At 35.0% G+C, this 19914-nt stretch overlaps 1 protein-coding gene across 1 annotated transcript; it reads left to right on the top strand.

Annotated features, from left to right (window-relative positions):
* Window positions 1-9532: 9532 nt before the first annotated feature.
* On the top strand, window positions 9533-17948 carry LOC120076901 (protein ABHD11). Its single transcript, XM_039030858.1, has 13 exons — window positions 9533-9977; window positions 12832-12963; window positions 13186-13212; window positions 13769-13856; window positions 14471-14514; window positions 14907-15005; window positions 15477-15534; window positions 15654-15706; window positions 15972-16073; window positions 16312-16377; window positions 17089-17210; window positions 17323-17494; window positions 17595-17948. Exons 1-13 carry the CDS (start codon window positions 9843-9845, stop codon window positions 17661-17663), a joined length of 1167 nt encoding a protein of 388 aa, XP_038886786.1. The 5' UTR covers window positions 9533-9842; the 3' UTR covers window positions 17664-17948.
* Window positions 17949-19914: the final 1966 nt, after the last annotated feature.

Here is a 19914-nt window from a genome sequence, read left to right as displayed (position 1 = left end):
GCAATCCAATTTTGAGCGTACATCAAAGCCTCTATCGTCTTTGGATGAAGTTTGTTACGATGTGGGCTTACAATTCTACCACAGGTACTAAAAGCAGACTTTGATGCAACACTAGATAACGGGATGGTTAATATGTCTCTTGCAATTTCTTGTAAAATTGAATACTTGACACCATTCAATTTCCACCAACTCAAAATGTCAAAATCGAATGTTTGAGGTAAGACAGGTTCATCCAAATATGCATTAAACTGTTGCTTCTGATTCATATTATTGGAATTTGATACAAACAAGTCATAATCATTAAAACCATCAAATTCGATATTTTGTGAGGTTCCATCTAAATTTCTAGCGTGATAATCATCACTTTCATCTTCATGCTTCAGCTGATATTCTATTTCCAAATTTGAACAAATTTTTTTAATCCTTTCCACTTCAAGAAAAAAACTATCTCCATAAATTCTAGGAAGTAAAACTCAATCAACTTTAATTTGTAACGTGGATCTAAAACTGCAGCTATGGCCATTACCCCATGAATTGTCTTCCAATACTTATCAAACTTTGACATCATATTTGAAGCCATGTCTCTGATCTCTTGAATGCCAGAATTAGTCCACTTAGAGATAGCCAATTTCAATTTACAATTTTTTTGGAAAAAAAAATTAGCAGTAGGATATTTAGATCCAGAAAATATTTTAGTCACGTGATGAAATATTTTCAGTTTATCACATATCTCTTTTGCTAATACTCAATCTTGATCCAAAGGCAAACACTTGTACTTTGGTTCTCGTTGTTTTAATCGATAAAAAACAGCTTTGTACTTTAATGCAGTGGCTAACATAAAATAGGTAGAATTCCACCTAGTACAACAATCAAGACTCAACATCTGACCATCATAAACATTCAACTGTCGAGCAGTTTCTTCAAATTTCTCCTTCTTTTTTTGTGTATGCACCCAAAAAGACACACTACTACGTACTCTTTCGATCCCATCTCCTATCACTGCCAACCCATCTTTCACAATCAAGTTCAGAATATGAGCACAACACCACATATGAAATAAACTCCCACCAAATATTAAGTTTTCACACAAACTATCAACAAGCATATTAACCATAGAGTCATTGGTACTACAATTATCTACAGTTACTGATGACAAATTTCGATCAATATTCCAATCTAACAGACATTCCATTAATTCTTCATGAAGCATCTCAGAAGTGTGTGGTGAAGGGACATATATAAACCTGATTATTTTGTTTTGCAAAACCCAACTATCATTAACAAAATGAGTAGTGACAACCATATAACCTTTTGTTTGGTGGTTGGAAGTCCACATGTCCGTTGTCGGGCAATCTTTCCTTTGATCTCATTCAACAATGCCATGGTTTTCAACTTTTCAGTCTCATAAATTTTCAAAATCTCCCTCTTTATTGTGTTTCTTGACACCATCTTAAATAATGGTTGGATGACATTACAAAATTCCTTAAAACCTTCATGCTCAACTATTGAGAGAGGATATTCATGTCTTATTATCATCCTAGCTAATGCTTTTTTGCAGCTTCCTGATTGAAGTTATATAAACTCAATGTATTTTTCTTCTCTCTATTAGGATTCAATAGGGATTGTCGTATGTCCTGTTGTCCTTTATATGGGCATATCTTAATATGATCATGCAAATGTTTGGTTCCATTTTTACTTTCACCCCCTAATTTTCGTTAGTAATAATTACAAACCGCCTTGTCTACTCCATCTATTTTTTGTTTCTTAAAATGGTTCCAAACAACCGATGTCAATCTCCTCTTTAAAGATCCCTTCTCAATATCCTCATTAAGAATAACACAATTATCAACATTCAAATTATCATCATTCGATGAGCATGGAGTTAAATTTGGGGTTGGATCTGGGATTGGACTTGGAATTGGATTTGGATAATTTTTATTTGTAGCAGGTGATGAAGACATTGTTTTCAACCTACCAAAAATTTAATTTAAAAAACCCTCTTTAGACTTGGACTTCATTTTCAAAGCATTTAAACATATTGAAATCATTCAACCCCAAAATTGAAAGCATTCAAATTTCAAACATACACAAACATATTTTCCAAACATATTCAAGCCTAAAATTCAAAACATTCAAATATCAAACATAAGCCTAAAATTCAAGACATTCAAATATCAAACATAAACGAACATATTTTTCAAACATATTCAAGTCTAAAATTCAAAACATTAAAATATCAAACATACACAAACATATTTTTCAAACATATTATTTACTAATTTCAAGCATACTTTTCAAAAATTCAAACGGTCAAACAAGAGAACGAAAGAAATTTTTATCGGCACCAGCTTGAACTTTGAAGTCTTGAAAGTTGAATGGATAGATCTCGCCTCTCAGAATAAAACAACGTCTGTTTTTTTCAAAAGAAAAACAACACAAAACAATCAAAATATATAAAACAAAGACTCATGATTTAAACAAATTTTAGATATAGCTAAACAATTAATTATTTCATATTATTCCTCTGCCCTAAACAAGTCTTCACACTCACAGTCTTTAACACGACATTGGATCTGTCTTCAAGGAGCAGAAGCAGCGGACGTACGCCGGTGGACGCGGCTAGTTATGCGTTCACTTCACGAAGCGGAAGCAGCGGGCGGACGTGGGCTGGATTCGAGCGGACACAGGCTGGACGCGGGCGATTTTTCTTCAATGGAACTCGGAACAAAATTAGAAGTCGAACGTTGGAATGGAGGAGAGGCAAAACAAGAGAGGAGAAAAATTTCGGTGCCGGCGGTAGTAGCAGTCAGAGGCAACAAAGCAGTGAGTAGGGTTAACTGTTAAGGGTAAGGAAAGGGATTTAGTTTTAGGGATTTTTGGCAAAAAGGAAGGAGGAGAGAAGAAAAATTTGGGTTTTTTTTTTTAAAAATTGGGCTTTTGGGCTTTTTAGTTTTTATTTTTGGGCCTTTTATAAACATATATAAAAATTAACAAGTTTATATTATTCTATATATATATATATATATATTTTATAAAATATTATATATATATATATATATATTATATAAATTCGGGGTCGGGATAGAGACGGGATACTGTCCCCGTCCCGCCCCGTCCCTGGATGGGCCCCGAAAAAATTCTCTAGTTGACCCCATCCTCGGTCAAACTGGGAATTCGCCGACCCGCCCCTGCGGGTTTTTTTGCCAACCCTATATACAAGTGGATCATGCCTTAAGTGATAACCTAAAATAGGTCTGTAGTATAAGGATTAAGGAGGGATTCATGATCTAGTGACATATGGATACGACCCACTTTGTAGAGGTTTGCAAGTGTTTGTAAACTACTACAGATGGTAGATTCTGACCATTCTTTGAGACTGAAGCGGGTCCTATACAAAGAGTTTGTATAAGATCGGACCACAAGATGATTTGTCTCTGTATATAACGCCGTTGATACTGGAGACTTACATCTCACCTAAACGACCATAGGTGACACGACCTCAATTTTGGGTGTTTTGGAAACTTCTACCTTTGAAGGATCCTTTGATTAGTATGGGTGAGAGTGGCCAGATTGCGAACTCAACATACCTATCTTTTTAGGGACTTGTCTGATCTAGGAGCTGGGAACTCAATTACACAAGATAGAATTCACTCATTCCCCAAAGTAGGGGTAAGTAGATAGATTGCTCCCTTAAGGGCTGATTCCGAGGCTTGACATAGTGGCCACATCTTCTCTTTGGAAGAGAGGACTCAGTCATAGTAGGACTATGACTTATGTTCATTAGAGGGATCAGTGGTACTTAAAGAGTTAGATGTAACTACAGGGCCATAATGGTTATTGGTCGAGCTGTACTTACGAGCGATCTGTGAAGGGTTTTCGTACTATTGATTGGTTAAGATGGACACTAATATATCTGTAGTAAGAAGAGTTCAGCTGTCAGTCTATAGTAGAGTGTCTGGCAGTTAACGGATGGTGGATCCCATGACTAAAGAGTTTAGTCAGTTATTCACGTACCGTTGGAGCTTCGAGCTACAGGTCCATAAGGTCCCCTTGGTAGCTCAATGGGTTCAAGCTGAGGATCATTTCTTGGTGTTTGTTTGAAATGTTTAAATTGACAAGAGGTAATTCGATTATATATGATATGATCGGTATGATGTATGAGATACATCTAGTGGAGGGTTAATGTAAATGAGATTTACATTAAATGCCATGGAATAGAAAAAGAGCTATGGTTTATATATTTCATGAGATGAAATATTAAAACTATAAGTTATAAATATATTATGGTAAGTTAGTTATCATTTATATATATAATAATATTAATTATTGGATAATTTTCTTTTTTTTTCTCTAATAACCAATTGAGTGAGAGGTTATTGGTGGTTTCATGATAACTGTGAGATAAAAGAAAAATGTTTTCCTAATTTTAGTAATTTTTGCAAAGTTGTGAATTTGAGATTTTCCAATCTCAGAAATTACTCACGGAAGGTTGTCAAAAATCAGATTTACTAAACGACAGCTTGAAGTTCGCTAAACGATCGTGGAGTGCTCTTACATGATAGACACTCAGCTAGACGATAAGCTAAACGATCGCATAACTTTTGTTAGACGATTGCATAGCTTTTACTAAACGATTGGCCATCAACCTATACGATAGGCTGTTTCATCTCCCACTTGCTCAATCGTTTACATGATTGTTCTTCCTTCGGTTTTCTGCCTCTAACCAAGTCCACACAGAGCCCACCCTCTGGATTCTTACACCAAGAATACCAAGGTAACCTTCTTGGTGGTGTCTTACTCAATTTAACACAGTCGAGGTTCTGTGGAGGCCGTTCGCAGTGTTTGTGACCGTGGTGATCGCATTGTATGAGTTCGCTGTGATCATACAGTGTAGCAATCGTGTTGGACGAACGTTCGTGTGTTGTTGTGTTGCGTGATCGAGTGTTCATGATTAAGGAACTTGAAGACGAGTCTTCAAAAGTTTGTTAATTACTTCCCTTGATCACGTAGTAAAACATGTTGTAATTTCTATTTTTTGCATAACCGTATGTTTCCGTTTGTGATTGTAATTGTAATGTCCATATACGATTGAAATTTGGAAAGATCCTTCTACCGCTCATGGAAATCCTCGTGTCCGATTTCCTTCAATTATCTCTTGTCAATTTGAACATTTCAAATCAACACCAAGAACTGATTCTCAACTTGAATCCATTGAGCTACCAAGGGGACCTTATGGACCTATAACTCGAAGCTCCAACGGTATGTGAATAACTGACTAAACTCTTTAGTCACGGGATCCACCATTCATTAACTGCCAGCCATTCCACTAAAGACCAACAATTGAACTCTCCTTACTATAGATATATTATGTGTCGATATCAACCAATCAACAGTGCGATAACCCTTCACAGATCGTTAGTAAGTATAGCTGGATCAATAACCGTAATGCCCTTGTAGTTACATCTAACTCCTTAAGTACCACTGATCCCTCTGATAAACATGAGTCATAGTTCTACTATGACTGAGTCCTCTCTTCCAAAGAGAAGTTTTGGCCACTATGTTCAAGTCCCAGAATCAGCCTTTAAAGGAAAAATCTATCTACTTACCCCTACTTTGGGGAATGAGTGAATTCCATCTATGTAACTGAGTTCCCAGCTCCCAAATCAGACAAGTCCCAGAAAGGTAGGCATGTTGAGTTGGCAATCTGGCCACTCTCACCCATACTAATCAAAGGACCACTCTCAAAGGCAGGAGTTCCCAAAACACTCAGAATTGAGGTCATGTCACCTATGGTCGTTTAGGTGAGATGTAAGTCTCCAGTATCAATGACGTTATATACAGAGACTAGTCATCTCGTGGTCCGATCTGATACAAACTCTTTGTATAGGACACCTCCGCTCGCATGCCTCTAGATGAATGGTCAGGATCTACCATCTGTAGTAGTTTACAACATTTGCAAACCTCTACAAAGCGGGTCGTATCCATAGTGTCACAAGGATCAGAAATCCCTCCTTAATTCTTATACTACAGACCTATTTAGGTTATCATTTAAGGCATGATCCACTTGTATATCTCATATACATTCTTAAGTTTATATACGATAACCATGGAGTTTTGTTTATTGGATATGAGTAAATGCCAGATGAAATAACTCTTATTTTATTCATAACAATGTGTATATATTACAAACTACGAGACTCCGGGAGAATTAGGACATCAATCCCAACAATTACATCTAACTCTTTAAGTACCACTGATTTCTCTAATGAACAATAAGTCATAGTCCTACTATGACTTGGTTCTCTCTTCCAAAGAGAGGGTGTGGCCACTATGTTCAAGATATGGAATCAGCCCTTAAGGGAGCAATCTATCTACTTACCCCTTCTTCGGGGAAAGAGTGAATTTCATCTTGTGTAATTGAGTTCCTAGCTCCCCAATTAGACAAATCTCAAAAAAGGTAGGCTTGTTGAGTTGGAAATTGAAGGAATGAAATATCATGCAACGGAAGACTATAGAATCAATAAGCACTTAAACTATATTTAATTTGAGTTTTAAGCATGTTGTTGATATGATATTCAAAAGAAGGTTGGAATCACATATTATCTTTGAATATTCCTCCACGAAATCAGCTGAAAAACACCAAGATAAAGCTTGAATCATCGAGAGGACTACCACCAAGATTTTCTCTATTATGCTCAAGCTGGAATGTGTGGTGGAAACACTTGAACACGTTGAATTGATGAAGAACGAGAGTAGGGTTTTAAGGTTATCAATTCAGAAAATATATTTTAGCATTCTCGCTGATCTTCATGCATGGAGCTTCAATATATAGGTAAATAACATGCAAATGTATAGGGTTACATGGTGGGCAGCTCCAACTTGAAGATCATCAACAAAATCAATTGAAATTTGATGATATTTCATCAAACATGTTAGTGGGTTTTTCCTAAAATTGGAAAACCCCATTAACCTAAAATGATTTTAAAAAATGATTTTATTTAAATTAATTTTATAAAATTAATTCAAAATAATTAATTTATATAAAATCAATTTTTAAATGATTTTAATTAATACTTTTATAAAATTAATTCAAAATAATTAATTTATATAAAACCAATTTTTAAGTAAAATAATATTAATTTAATATCTAACTATTAAATTAATAAAATATCAATATCACCAATAAATAAATTTTATATTTAAATCAAAATTTAAATATTAATTGATTTTCCAATTTCGTTTGATTTCAATTAAATTAAATGTTTATAATTGTATCATATACATTCAATCGAAAACCCTAAAATTGATTTTGAACATTTCAAATTCGTAACCCGAATTTCATACATCAATACTCAATTTGTTATTCCAATTTAATGAGCTAATAGAGGGACCTAATGGACCTACAGATCATGAGCTCCAACGATCTGTAATTAATTCGTTAAAACTCTTTAATCGAATTAATTACTATTTGTTAACTATCACACACCACTATAGCTCAATAGTTGCACTCTCCTCACTGTAGATATATTTCTATCCATATAAATCATAATCAGTAAGTCGATCCTTTACAAGTTGTTCGTAATTTCAGTTAGGTCAAAATCACCGTTTTACCCCTGTAAATACATCTTTTTCCTTAAGTCCCTACTGACCATCCAATGAACAATTTGATTCAAAATACTGCTTATGAATCATGTCCTTCTATACCATGAGAAGGCGAAGCCCCGATTGTTCAAGACCTGGAATCAACGAACAACTTATCTACAAACACTAAAATGGGTAGGAGTGAATTCCATCTTGCAGGGCTATGTCCCCAGCTATTCATCCGGTCTTATCCTTAAAATGGAAGGCTTATTGAGTAGTGTTGTTGGACTACTCTCACTCATGCATATTAAAGGATAATCCCGAATAAACAGAAGTTCATAGCTAGCTTAGAATTAAGATCGAATTATCCTAGGTTACTTAAGTATGAAATAGTCAGTTTTAACAGTAAACGGTCATTATAAAGAAAAGTGACTATTTCATGATCCAGTCTATATGCAAACTCATTGCATAGGATGCCCCCACTCACATGTCTCTACATGAATGATCTGTGGATCACATAATTTGTATTACCTATATAAAATGGGCCCCATCTAATAGTGTTACTAGGATGGGATACCCAATTTCATCTATATACTTATAGACCATTTAGGCTATATACTATTAACTTGATCCTGTTTATGTCACCACATAAAATTAAAGTATTCATACTATAGCCGTGGACATGTTTATTAGATTTTCATAATAGAATGCAAAAACAATAACTTTATTGAATAAAATACTCAATAATATTTTATTGATAAATAGAATGTTTAACATAAAATTTACAACTGCGAGTTCTAGGACATTCCTAACAGAAATCTGGCCATTCTCACCCATACTAATCAAAGAACCGCCCTCATAAGCAAGAGTTCCCAAAACATTCATGATTAATGTCATGTCACCTATGGTCATTTTAGTGAGATGTAAGTCTCAATTATCAACGATGTTATATAAAGAGACTAATCATCTCGTGGTTCAGTCTTATACACACTCTTTGTATAAGATACTCCCGCTCGCATGTCTCCACATGAATGGTCAGAATCAGACCATCTATAGTAGTTTACAACACTTGTAAACATATACAAAGCAGACCATATCCGTAATGTCACTAGGATAAGGTATCCCTCATTTATTCTTATACTACAGACCATTTAGGTTATTACTTAAGGCATGATCCACTTGTATATCTCATATACATGCTTAAGTTTACATAAAATAATCATGGATCTTATTTTATTAATAATAATATGTACAAACTGTTTACAAACTACGAGATTCCGGGAGAATTAGGATACTAATCCCAACAAGTGAGAGATGATATATAATTAAATTCGCTTTTAGCTACAAGCTTAAACTTTTGGGTTAATTGGTGATTTAAGATAGTATTAGAGTAGGTGATCCATGGAGATCCTATGTTCAAGCCCTTGGTAATTTAAGAGAGTGCTCATCTTCTTTATAGTTCAGTTATGAATTTTAGTTCATAAAGTTAAAACTTGTTTCTTAGGTCTCGTTTAGTAACTATTTGATTTTTGGTTTTTGGTTTTCAAAAAACTAAGTGTATAAACAAAAACATTCATTCCACCTTTTAACTTCTTAGTTTGTTATCTACTTTTTACCTATATTTTCAAAAGCTAAGCCAAGTTTTGAAAACTAGAAAAATGTAGTTTTTTGTGTTTTGAATTTTGACTAAGAATTTTCTTTTTCTTTGAGAAATATGCACACTATTGTAAGAAATTGAGAGTAAATATATTTAATTTTCAAAAACGAAAAATGAAAAACGAAATAATTAGTAAAGGGAGTTTAATAATTCACTAATCAACATTATCTTCATTTTTTTTTTACTAGTATTAAGGGAGCAGAATACAACACAACTGTTATTTACCCCATAAAATTGCTTTGCGTTAAGGTGAATGGGTCCACCCTATTTCATTGTTAAAAAGCGTGTTTTCCCGTAGACAGTAGTGTAAAGCAGGCAACAGGGTATTTCGTCGCATAGGTGATAGGTGTGAAACATGCGGGAGGCCCAGAGTCTCCCGCTCGTCCCTGGACGGTCCAACTAACATGGGACGCCCCGTCACAGCGTCTTCCTCGCTTTTTCCGCCTCTCCTTTTCCTTTCCTCTTTCCTCTTTCCTCTGCTTTGCATCAATTTCGCCTTCAATTCATCTCTCATTTCTCCACCTAAACATTGCCTCGCCGGATCTTCCTTCTCTAAACCGAGCTCTCGCCTTATGATTCCTCTTTTTTCTCTATCTCCCCTGCAATGCCGATAGTTGCGAGTTTTGCGGCTACATTTTCCGGATCCCTTGTTCATTTCGCTGACAGAGGCTCCACGCTTCGATTCGATAGCCGTCTCAGTTGGCCTGCCAATCCGGTCCGTTTCAACTGTCATTTCCAGGTACTTTTTTTTTTTTTCCTTCATTCATTTTTTCAGCTACTTGTTTTTATGTTTTCTCTTTTCACCGTTGTGTTGTACCAACATTTCTTGCCCAAACATAGCTCAAATGGTCTTATGGTCGTGGGTTTGAAACCCCTTAATATTCTTAAAGAAGGAAAACCGAACATGCTAAATTACGCCGCGGTCTCTGTTTCTTTGTTTCATTTTTTGTCTATTTTCTTCAAAGTATTCAGTCCATGAAAAGTATAAGACCCAGAAAAGAAAAAAGGAGCGCCAGGATTTACCCTGAGTACTTTAATCTGGTCTAATTCGGTTCGGACCGACCAGGAAATACATCAGTCTCGCATGCAAGATTGGTGTGAAGTCGTTTACCTACCACTTTCTGAAATCACACGATTCAATTTATTTTATAAAAATGCAAGTGTGCTGTTTCTGTTACTAAAAAAAAGCAAGTGTGGCTTAGAATAGATGGGCAGTTCCAAATATATAAATTAGGTCTAATGTAACGACTCAGACTGAGTCCTTTGACAAGGACCGTTATTCATTACTACACATTTTCACTCAAACATTTTGACCAATAAAGTATAAATTCAGTGAAACAGAGCTGACTATTTTAACCCAAAATTTTAAATTAATAAATAAATCAAATAAACAAAATATTTAATCGGTCCCCTAAAAACATAAATTTAAAACTGAAAAAACATCGAAGAACTTGAAAGTTTAACATAAAAAATTATAAATTTTCAAATACCAAGACTCATTTTAAACATGATAAACATGAGTGCAAGTTTATGTCTGGTCCCAATGGCACAGTTATAGATTCTTCTTGTCATTCGTCGGTTTGTCTTTGTCCTTACCTGAAAAACATATCATAAGAAAAAGTAAGAAATATTCAGTAAGTGGCCCACTACTGGGCCCTCTAGGTAACATGTTAAACATTTTATCTAAGCAACAGTATACACCCATATTATATTCGTAGTAAACCTGAAGGTCACATATCAGTCATAAACGTGATCTCGAGGAAACACGCATTAGTCATAGGTGTATATCCAAAGGTTGACATATCATTCGTAGATGTGTCCTAAGGAAGCACACGTCAGTCATAGGTGATACTTGAAGGTACACAATTCGTAGGTGTGTCCCGAGGGAGCATACGTCAGTCATAAGTGTATATCCGAAGGTACACAAATAGTCATAAATGTGCACATAAACAGTCATGGTATGTATCCCAAAGGAATACACAATCAGTCGTAAGGTATACATTGCCCAAATAAAAAGGTTAACATGCATCATATATACTAGCATGCATGAGTCCATATTTAAAACTTTTATCATAAACACAGTCGCTTAACTTAGAAAAATTACCAGAACGCCCTCAATCATCATTACACAACACCATAGTCAAACCAGTCTATATTATTAAATCAAACAGTCCAATCATCGCCACATAACCTATGAAAATTTACCAAAAACACCTCTGTTACATCCAAAGTATTGGCAAATATAACACAATGCAAAAATATTTGTAAATATTTCAAAATTTAGATCCATCTCTCGGAATTTATCAGTGATAAATTATATCACTGATAGGACGGATAAATTTGGCTAACTTTGCAGTTCTGTAAAAATGTTACTCGATACTTAATTATTAGCCATAAAAGTATTACCCTTTGCAATTACCTTAAAATATACTTTGTCCCATTTTTTTTGCTCTAATTTTTCTAAACTAACATTTTTTTAAAAATTTTAATTTCGCATGTATTTGATCGGAGAGATTTAAATTTTTGAAGTTTGAGATTTATTTCTAGTTGTTCATTGAGTGTCAAAAGAACAAAAAATACATAACAACAAAGTTGGGTTAGCATATTTTAATTGTCTAGCATGTTTTAATCGTCACGACATCATTTCTTTATATCAACTAGCAGTCGGCAACCATTTAAAAATGAATTTTGAACTCTTGAAACCAATTAAAAATTGAATCCAAACTTTAGGAACTGGGTCACGTTAGAAACTAAATTCAAATGTCAAGAATTAAACTCTGGTTGGTAACCATTTGGTTTTTTTGGTTTTGAAAATTAGACCTATTTCCTCTTAGTTTCTTATATTGCTTTTGTTAAAGAGTTCAATCCTACTAAATTTCAAAAAACAAAACAAGATTTTTAAAACTACTTCTGTTTTAAAAAAATTAGCTTGGTTTTTGAAAATAGTGTTTGAAAGTAGATAACAAATCAGAAAAATTTAGAGATGGAAGGTGTGTTAATAGGCTAACTAAAAGTTTGAGTTTTGAAAATACAGGAACCAAATAGAAATAAGTTAAAATCCTAAGATTAAAAGTTTATTTTACCCTAGATGTTTTGTTTGTTATGGTAGTTCGTTCAAGCAGAAGTTACTGTTTTATTTATTTTCTGAATTATTATTAAGTAGGCTTCTTTGTGCTTGTTTTTGTTTACCGGAGAAGAATGATTTCACTTTTCCACTTGAACGCTGTCAGCCATTCTAAGGTTTAATTTAATTCTGTTGGGATAGGAAGTTCTTTATAGACAAGCCACTTATGCCTTTGCCCCTAATTGCCTATCTTCTTCCTATTTGAGAAAAGCATATCGGCTCTACCTTTTAATTTTTGTTAAGGCTTACATTCTCTGGACCATTCACTAATATGCTCAATCACTCAGACCAGACCAAGATGATCGAGTTTTTATCATTGCTAATTGGTGTGAAAATGATTTCTCAATTGTTATTTACAGTTAGTTAACTTGCTACTTAAACAGAATTCATCTGTCTGGTTTTAGTGAAGCCATGCCCAATAAACCGTGTTGGAAAATGATTAATATGTTTTATGTTGTGCTTTCTGCAGAATGGCGTGCATTTGCCTCAATTTGCTCATGGTCGTTCAAGCATTGCAGTTAAACACTTATCTATCCGTGCAGCATTGTTGGACGAGACGATTTCACATCAAAATCTCGGGAAAATGACTTCCGAAACATTGGTATCTATTCTCCTCTAGAGCTTACAAGGCTAGTGCCATTGCCAGCCGGTGTTAAACTTTCTGTTGATTTAATCCTCTTTAATATCAAAGAAATTAAACTCTCACCTTTCTTCTTCTCCTTCTTCTCCTTCTTCTTCTTCTTCTTCTTCTTCTTCTTCTTCTTCTTCTTCTTCTCCTTCTTTTCCCCTTCCATTTAACCTGGGCTAATTTTCTTTCTCACAGGCTTTTGATCTAGTTCAAGGAGCACTTGTAAGTTTTATGAATCCCTTTTACTCTTCATGGACCTTGTATACAGATATTTTCTTGATTCTTCATGTATTTAGATTTTAGCGGCAGGACTGACTGGGTGAAATTCAGTTCTGATATGTGAGTTGTTCTGAGCCACCAGGTTAAACCTATTTTGTTTGCTATCCTACATGTGGGTTCTTTGATTTTCCTAACACATGCTAACGAAAATTTGGATCATTGCAAATATTTACCTTTTCAAATCATAAACGTATGGTAGAATTTCCGTCACTTGTGTCTACTAGATTTCTTATTCTCAATAAACAAGGGTACATCAAATATTTTAGAACTTTTTTTCTTTTCAGTGATGTTACAAAAAAATGTGTTTATAGTGAGTTTTCTTTTATATTTTTAAGAAATAGGGTTGTGCAAAGGTTATGGTGCAATCTGATTTCCCTTTTTATGTACAAATAAATAATTTCTGAATATCAGGGAGATGAAGGTGTATGAAGTTTATGACTGCTATCACATGCTTTGTGGGATTCTGCTGTTAAATTGTGTTTCCGTATGCTCTGAACAGGTAAAGTGGAGTAATGTATTGGATAGATCACCAGATCCACCAACAGCAGTCTTTCTGCATGGAATTCTAGGCAGCAGAAAGAACTGGGGTATGCACTTAGATTTTTTGGGCTGTATTGAATAGTTTTCTTAACCTGTTCATGCTTGCTGAGTAGTTAAGTGGCATGGTGCCTGCGTATGTTTTGATCTTTTTTCATGCTAGATGCTGGGTTGATAGCATAGTGTTCATCCACAGACTCACATGATGTTATCACAATGGCTTAATGGTCAAACAAACTAAATCTGATAAGTTTGAAACCTTAAAAGACAATTATCACTTAGAGAGAATTGATGAACTTTCTTCTTTCTTTTTCTGATCTCAATGATCTTATGTACTTTGAAGATTCAATGAAATAAAAGCTGATGTCTTTGGATTTTAGGTCTGCATGAATTATTGAAGTAAGGGAATTAATTTGCAGCATCAAGTTAGTTTCACGCCATAATTTTGCATTTACAATGCTAATTTTTCATTTATGTGAAAAGAGATATGCTGTACTCCTTGATGATAATATAAGAAGATGGTGGCAACTTGGACTGTGTATATGTGTGTGTATATGAAAGACTAGATACAAAATTTAAATGTGAATATCATAATTTTTATATTTGGCCTTCTGTAACTGTAGTTTTGATAGTTAGAATGCTCACTTAGTACCTTGTGCTACAGGAACCTTTGCTAGAAGATTGGCTAAAGAATTTCCAGCATGGCAGGTAGCTTTTCAAATTGTGTTAGGGCTCGGGGATGGGGGAGCTACTTTCATTTTTTGTTCTTAAAAATATAATTTTTCTTGGATTGAAAAAGGTTGTTTCTTTCCCTGGAAAATTACAACCTAGAGCCATGTTTTAATTTTTACTTTTCTTTTTGTGTTTCTCACAAGACAAATCCTTTCATGTTTGCATTAGCATTAGAAATCACGTGGTAACACCTAACTCATGCTCGCTCAGTGTTCTTATATCTTCTCAATTATAGTTCTCTCACTCTTTTGGTTGCATTCATAAATTTTAATATCTAAATGTCATAGGCTAAAATATAAGGAGGGCATCTCGGTTTTAAGTTTTAACAATGTTGAGCTTACATTTATTCTTTTATTGTTATTTTGCAGTTTCTTTTGGTAGATTTGCGATGTCATGGTGATTCAACCTTAACTACGAAGACAAGCCCTCACACTGTTTCTGCTACTGCTCTTGATGTATTGAAGCTGGTGTGTGGCCTTCAGACATTGAATAAAATTATTAATTGTATTCGTTTCTTGAAAATTAGGCCTCTTTGTTTTGGTTTAAAAAACTTCTAACAACCTTACTTGAATAGGATCTGTTATATAGGTTGTATAATTGCATCCTTTGAGTTTTAAGGTCTAAAAATCTTTTAACTTTTATAATGCACATGATATGTATTTTTGGTGTGTTTGCGCGCTCTTGCTTGAATTTATAGGTTTCTAGCTAAATGATATAATGTTTTGTGCCATTTCCTGCCTAGAATTTGTTATACATAGAATTTAAAACTAATGTTTTCTACGATAATAGGTTGTTCTCATATTTGGCTTCAGCCGTCTAGTTTTCAATTAAATTATGTACATTAGCTCCTTCTCCATGAGGATACTAGATATTGTAATTTAAATGTGTGATAAAATAGATACACGACTGTCTTCTGAACTCCATTAATTGTTTATTAGGTCCGACAGTTGAAAATAACACCTCGAGTTCTAGTTGGGCACAGCTTTGGAGGAAAAGGTATTTTGTAACCTAACAAGGAATGGACACTAGCCTTTGTGCAATTTGACATGAAATCTTATTCATTTTTCAGGTGCTAATGGTACTGGTGCTTACTGCACCTTAAATTATCTTTGCAGTTGTCTTGAGTATGGTACAACAGGCTGCTAAACCTCTTGCACGGCCAGTGAGAGTAGGTTCTTTCCTACCGAGTTTATCTTTGCTCTCAAGTCTTATAAACTTAATACCTAGGTATTAGAAATTTCCCCGAAAGGAATTTAGAGAAGCAATTAATTAAGGTTTTATTTTGGAGTGGAAGGTAATCAAATGCAATAAATTATGTTCCTTTGTGTAGACTTTTTCTTTCAAAGAATCTAAACAGAGCTTGTGTCCTTTCTTTTCGTGATGCTTATTTTCTTTTTCATTTTTTTGTCTTTTTCCATTTCTCTTTCCTGTAGGTTTGGGTTCTGGATGCCACTCCTGGAATAGTTCGACCTGGTGGAGGTGGAGAGGACCATCCTGAACAATTAATATCTTTCCTAAGTACACTGGGAAATGAGGTAAAATTGCAGTATACTGTTTTATCCCACTCGTATTTCTCTCTTTTTTGGGTGGGTAAAGGAAACAGTCCACTGATTGGTTTTCTTTATCTTTTTGTTTTAGCATTTGAACCACTCTAATATTCTTGTTACAGTTGTAATATCTACATTCCAATATCTTCACTGGGAGACTCCGCGATATGTATATTTCATGCTTTATTTTGTTTATGCACATCATATACATATTTTATGGTAATAGGTATCCTCGAAGCAGGATGTCGTGAATGCTCTTGTTCAACATGGATTTTCTAAGGATGTAGCACAGGTATCACGGTCACTTTTCTCTTAAACTATTTAGTCAAGCAGTTTCTTTGAGCTTCTACAGTCATGCGAAGATTATCTTTTGAGTGTTTAGTGTTAAGCAGGTTTTTTTTGCGTCTATCTTCATATGAAGTCCTAATTCAGTATTTGGGTGTTTAGATAAGGCTCCACTCATGTATCACCCTGATTCAGCCTCCTTTCTTCTCATTTCATATATTACATGATTGTGCAGTAGTACTACCCTCAGTCTTAAATATTTATTCAATTTTCTAAATATTCACCTATTTATTGTTGCTAAACAAGTACTATCTCAGAAGTTTGCTTCATAATATTGGAAAATAAGTTTCTAAAAAACTGTAAAAGGTGGATAACGAAAAAGTTCAGAAGTATGAATAGGAAAAGAGGCGTTAACATGTTCTAAATACAAAACTTCAATCTGTTAACGCCCAAAAAGTTCTCTTGGAGCTGGGTTCTCAGCCACTTGTTTTTGTAAGAAAGCATGTGAATGATGCTATGCTATAGTTTCACTATCTTTTGCTTTGGTTGGTTTGTGACTTCAGCGTTCTTTACTTTCTGTTTTGTTTATAGAAGGTCTCCCCCGTTATGTAAGATATGGATAATTTTTTTCTGATAAGATATCAACTTTGGGTACATGTCGTGTTTTTGGCTTTTGGTTTGAAATTGAAACTTTTCTGAAAATTCCATTGGCTGACAGTGGGTCGTTACAAACCTTCGACCTATTGGGCCTCGTGGTTCATCATCGTCTGGCTTTTCATGGGCGTTTGATCTCAAGGGCATTGCTGAAATGTATCAGTCCTATGAAGAGACAAATTTATGGTAGTGACTTTAGATACTTTTTGGTTATTAACATATTTTCTTTTCCTCTTTCAAAATGCTTTTAAGTTTGATCACCCAAGTAGATTATGCAATCCATACGATTGTTTTGTAGGAAAATTGTGGAAGATGTTCCCCGTGGTGTGCATATCAATTTCTTGAAAGCTGAAAGAAGTTTGCACCGTTGGGCACTTGAAGACATTAGGAGAATTCATGCTGCAGAGGAACTGGCTGTTGAAGAGGGAGGTGGGGTTGAAATGCACGTCCTTGAGGATGCCGGCCATTGGGTATAGTTCTTTTCTTTTTACCAATCTTTTCCCCCTCATTTTTGGTGAATTTATGATATAACAAAGAGTAATACTATATGCTGTGTTTTTTTATTAACAGGTGCATGCTGATAATCCAGATGGCCTCTTTAGGATCTTGTCATCCTCTTTCAAAGGGATTAGAACTTGAGGCGAGCAAGGCTTTCTTTCTTTCTTTCTTTTCTGAGACAAGAGCAAGACTTTTTTGACATCATACATATCATATGTATTTGCATATCTCATTTCTCAATTCATTTTAGGCATTATAGGAACTTGCATCAACATCATTTTGTATATCAATTGCACATGACAGTTGTCTTATGGTTTCATTATTGTAACCCCAAGCTTTAGCTTTACACGTTTGACTTGAGTTCTAACATTTTTCTACAGTTTCTTTAACTAATCTTCGGTGTATTTGTAGATGGAGTTAATTGTAGCCCCGTATATTATCACTTGATTTGACCATCATTCTACAGATTTTATGCCTATACTCGGGAAAATAAATATTCTCGAGGGGCCAGATGAGAAGGGGAAAAAAGGGTTAAACTTCTTGTTTGTCGGAACAATTAGGAATAGGCACGCACCAAAGAAGTGATAAGATTAGGGGTGCCAAAGTTCTCTATTGTCACGCACCCTCCCGAGCCTTAGCCCAAGACCCAGAAGCGAGCGTGAAGACAGTCAATTTACAACTAGGACAGCTAATATACCAATATTTCTTTATTGTGGACTAAGAATTTAGAATGTCTACAATATTCATATAATTTTTATACAAATGATTTAGCTATCCTACTGATTTTCAGCTACCCAATTCGAGTCATGCTCTATGAGAGATTCCCAATTCCTGGTGTTGGTGGCTTGGTGACTTTTTTCTGAACGCTTTGCTGTGCTACCGGGGGGAAAAGAAAAACATTTGGAAAATATGAGCTATAAAGTCCAGTAAGTGGTGTCTTTAAAAAAACAATAACTTTATCTACAGAAATGTACTTTTTGAAAATCAATACATAATCAACAAGAACATTGTCACAAGTTCACAATTATTTCTCGACCATTGGATTATTCCCAGCTCATCCATTGGTCAAATATTCCCAGCTATACCACTGGTTATTCCTGGCATGATCGTACCTTAAAGCAATATAATAATAATTCTTGTGGAAACTTTCCCTATACCCTATTATCCTGTCAATGTGCACATCGACTATTTTCCTGCTAGTTATACTTAGGCAACTTGGCTATATTTCTTGTCGGTCGTCATCGACTATGATTTCCCGTCGATCGAAATCGACTATATTTTCCTGCCAAGTGTCTTTTCAAGCATGCTAACTATATATCTCAGGTATAATTTCAGTTTCCAACACAAATATACAAGCAATATCTTAACAAGCATAGTAACCAGATAAACATGTATCCTTGTTCATGCCAGTTTAATGTTATCCCCTATATATATTTACCTATATATATAGAAATACATCAATAATACAATAACATAATAACCACTCACAGTTTTTGCAGGGGCTCTCCATTGCAAGTTCCCTTTGAAGTGTTTTCTGAAATTTCTCCCATTTCCAATGAAATTTCAAATTAATACCATAATTTCATAAAATAACTTTAAAATATAAAAAATATCCTCTTATACCAAAATTACCAGCTTACCCTACTTAAAATGACAAAATTTTGGCCAAACCCCTCAAACAACCCGTTTGGAGGTTATTCTGACCAAATCTGGGTGCTGATGCTCGTGATAGGGCGAAACAGCGCGCACACAGGGGCTGGGCAAGGTGTCCGCGACATTTGAAGATATGCTTGAGGACAAGCATATATCTAAATTTGGGGGTGTGATAAACTTGCGTCGATAGTATAAGAATTGGTTGAGAAATATGAAAATTATAAAGTGTCGTAAACACATCCACTAACCCCATTGCGATGGCGAAATTCCAAGTCTCTGTTTTACAGGAAATAGGTCACCGCATGCGTTAATGGCTCGAGGACAAAATGTACAATGCATCTACATCGCATGCGCCAACCGATCAAGAACGAAGAAATAATCAATGCAATGGCGGCGCATGCGACGATCGATCATGGATTCTAGCGATCAACGCATTTCAACCGCATGCGATAATCAAAATAACTACATCGCATGCGGCGATCGATCGAAGATGTGAAGAGCAACGTGTCACAATCGCTCTTTCAGAAGCTTCTCTTAGCGATTGTGCGGCACTTGTTCCCGCTCACGAACAAGTTAGCCAACTCGAATATGGACTGCCGGTGGCACACCGAGTGCCTCTCACAACCTCCACCCCCGTTTTTAGGGAAAACGATTTTAGAAAACGGGTTTGGAGAAAAGGTTTTCGTAAGAAGTTTTTGTGAGTGTGAATAAAGAAAGAAAGATTGTAGTAGACTAGAAA

Source organism: Benincasa hispida, chromosome 4 (assembly GCF_009727055.1).
Source record: "Benincasa hispida cultivar B227 chromosome 4, ASM972705v1, whole genome shotgun sequence".
NCBI lineage: Eukaryota > Viridiplantae > Streptophyta > Magnoliopsida > Cucurbitales > Cucurbitaceae > Benincasa > Benincasa hispida.
The sequence above is the reverse complement of the archived record's forward strand: the minus strand, read 5'-3'. Positions and strand labels throughout refer to the sequence as shown.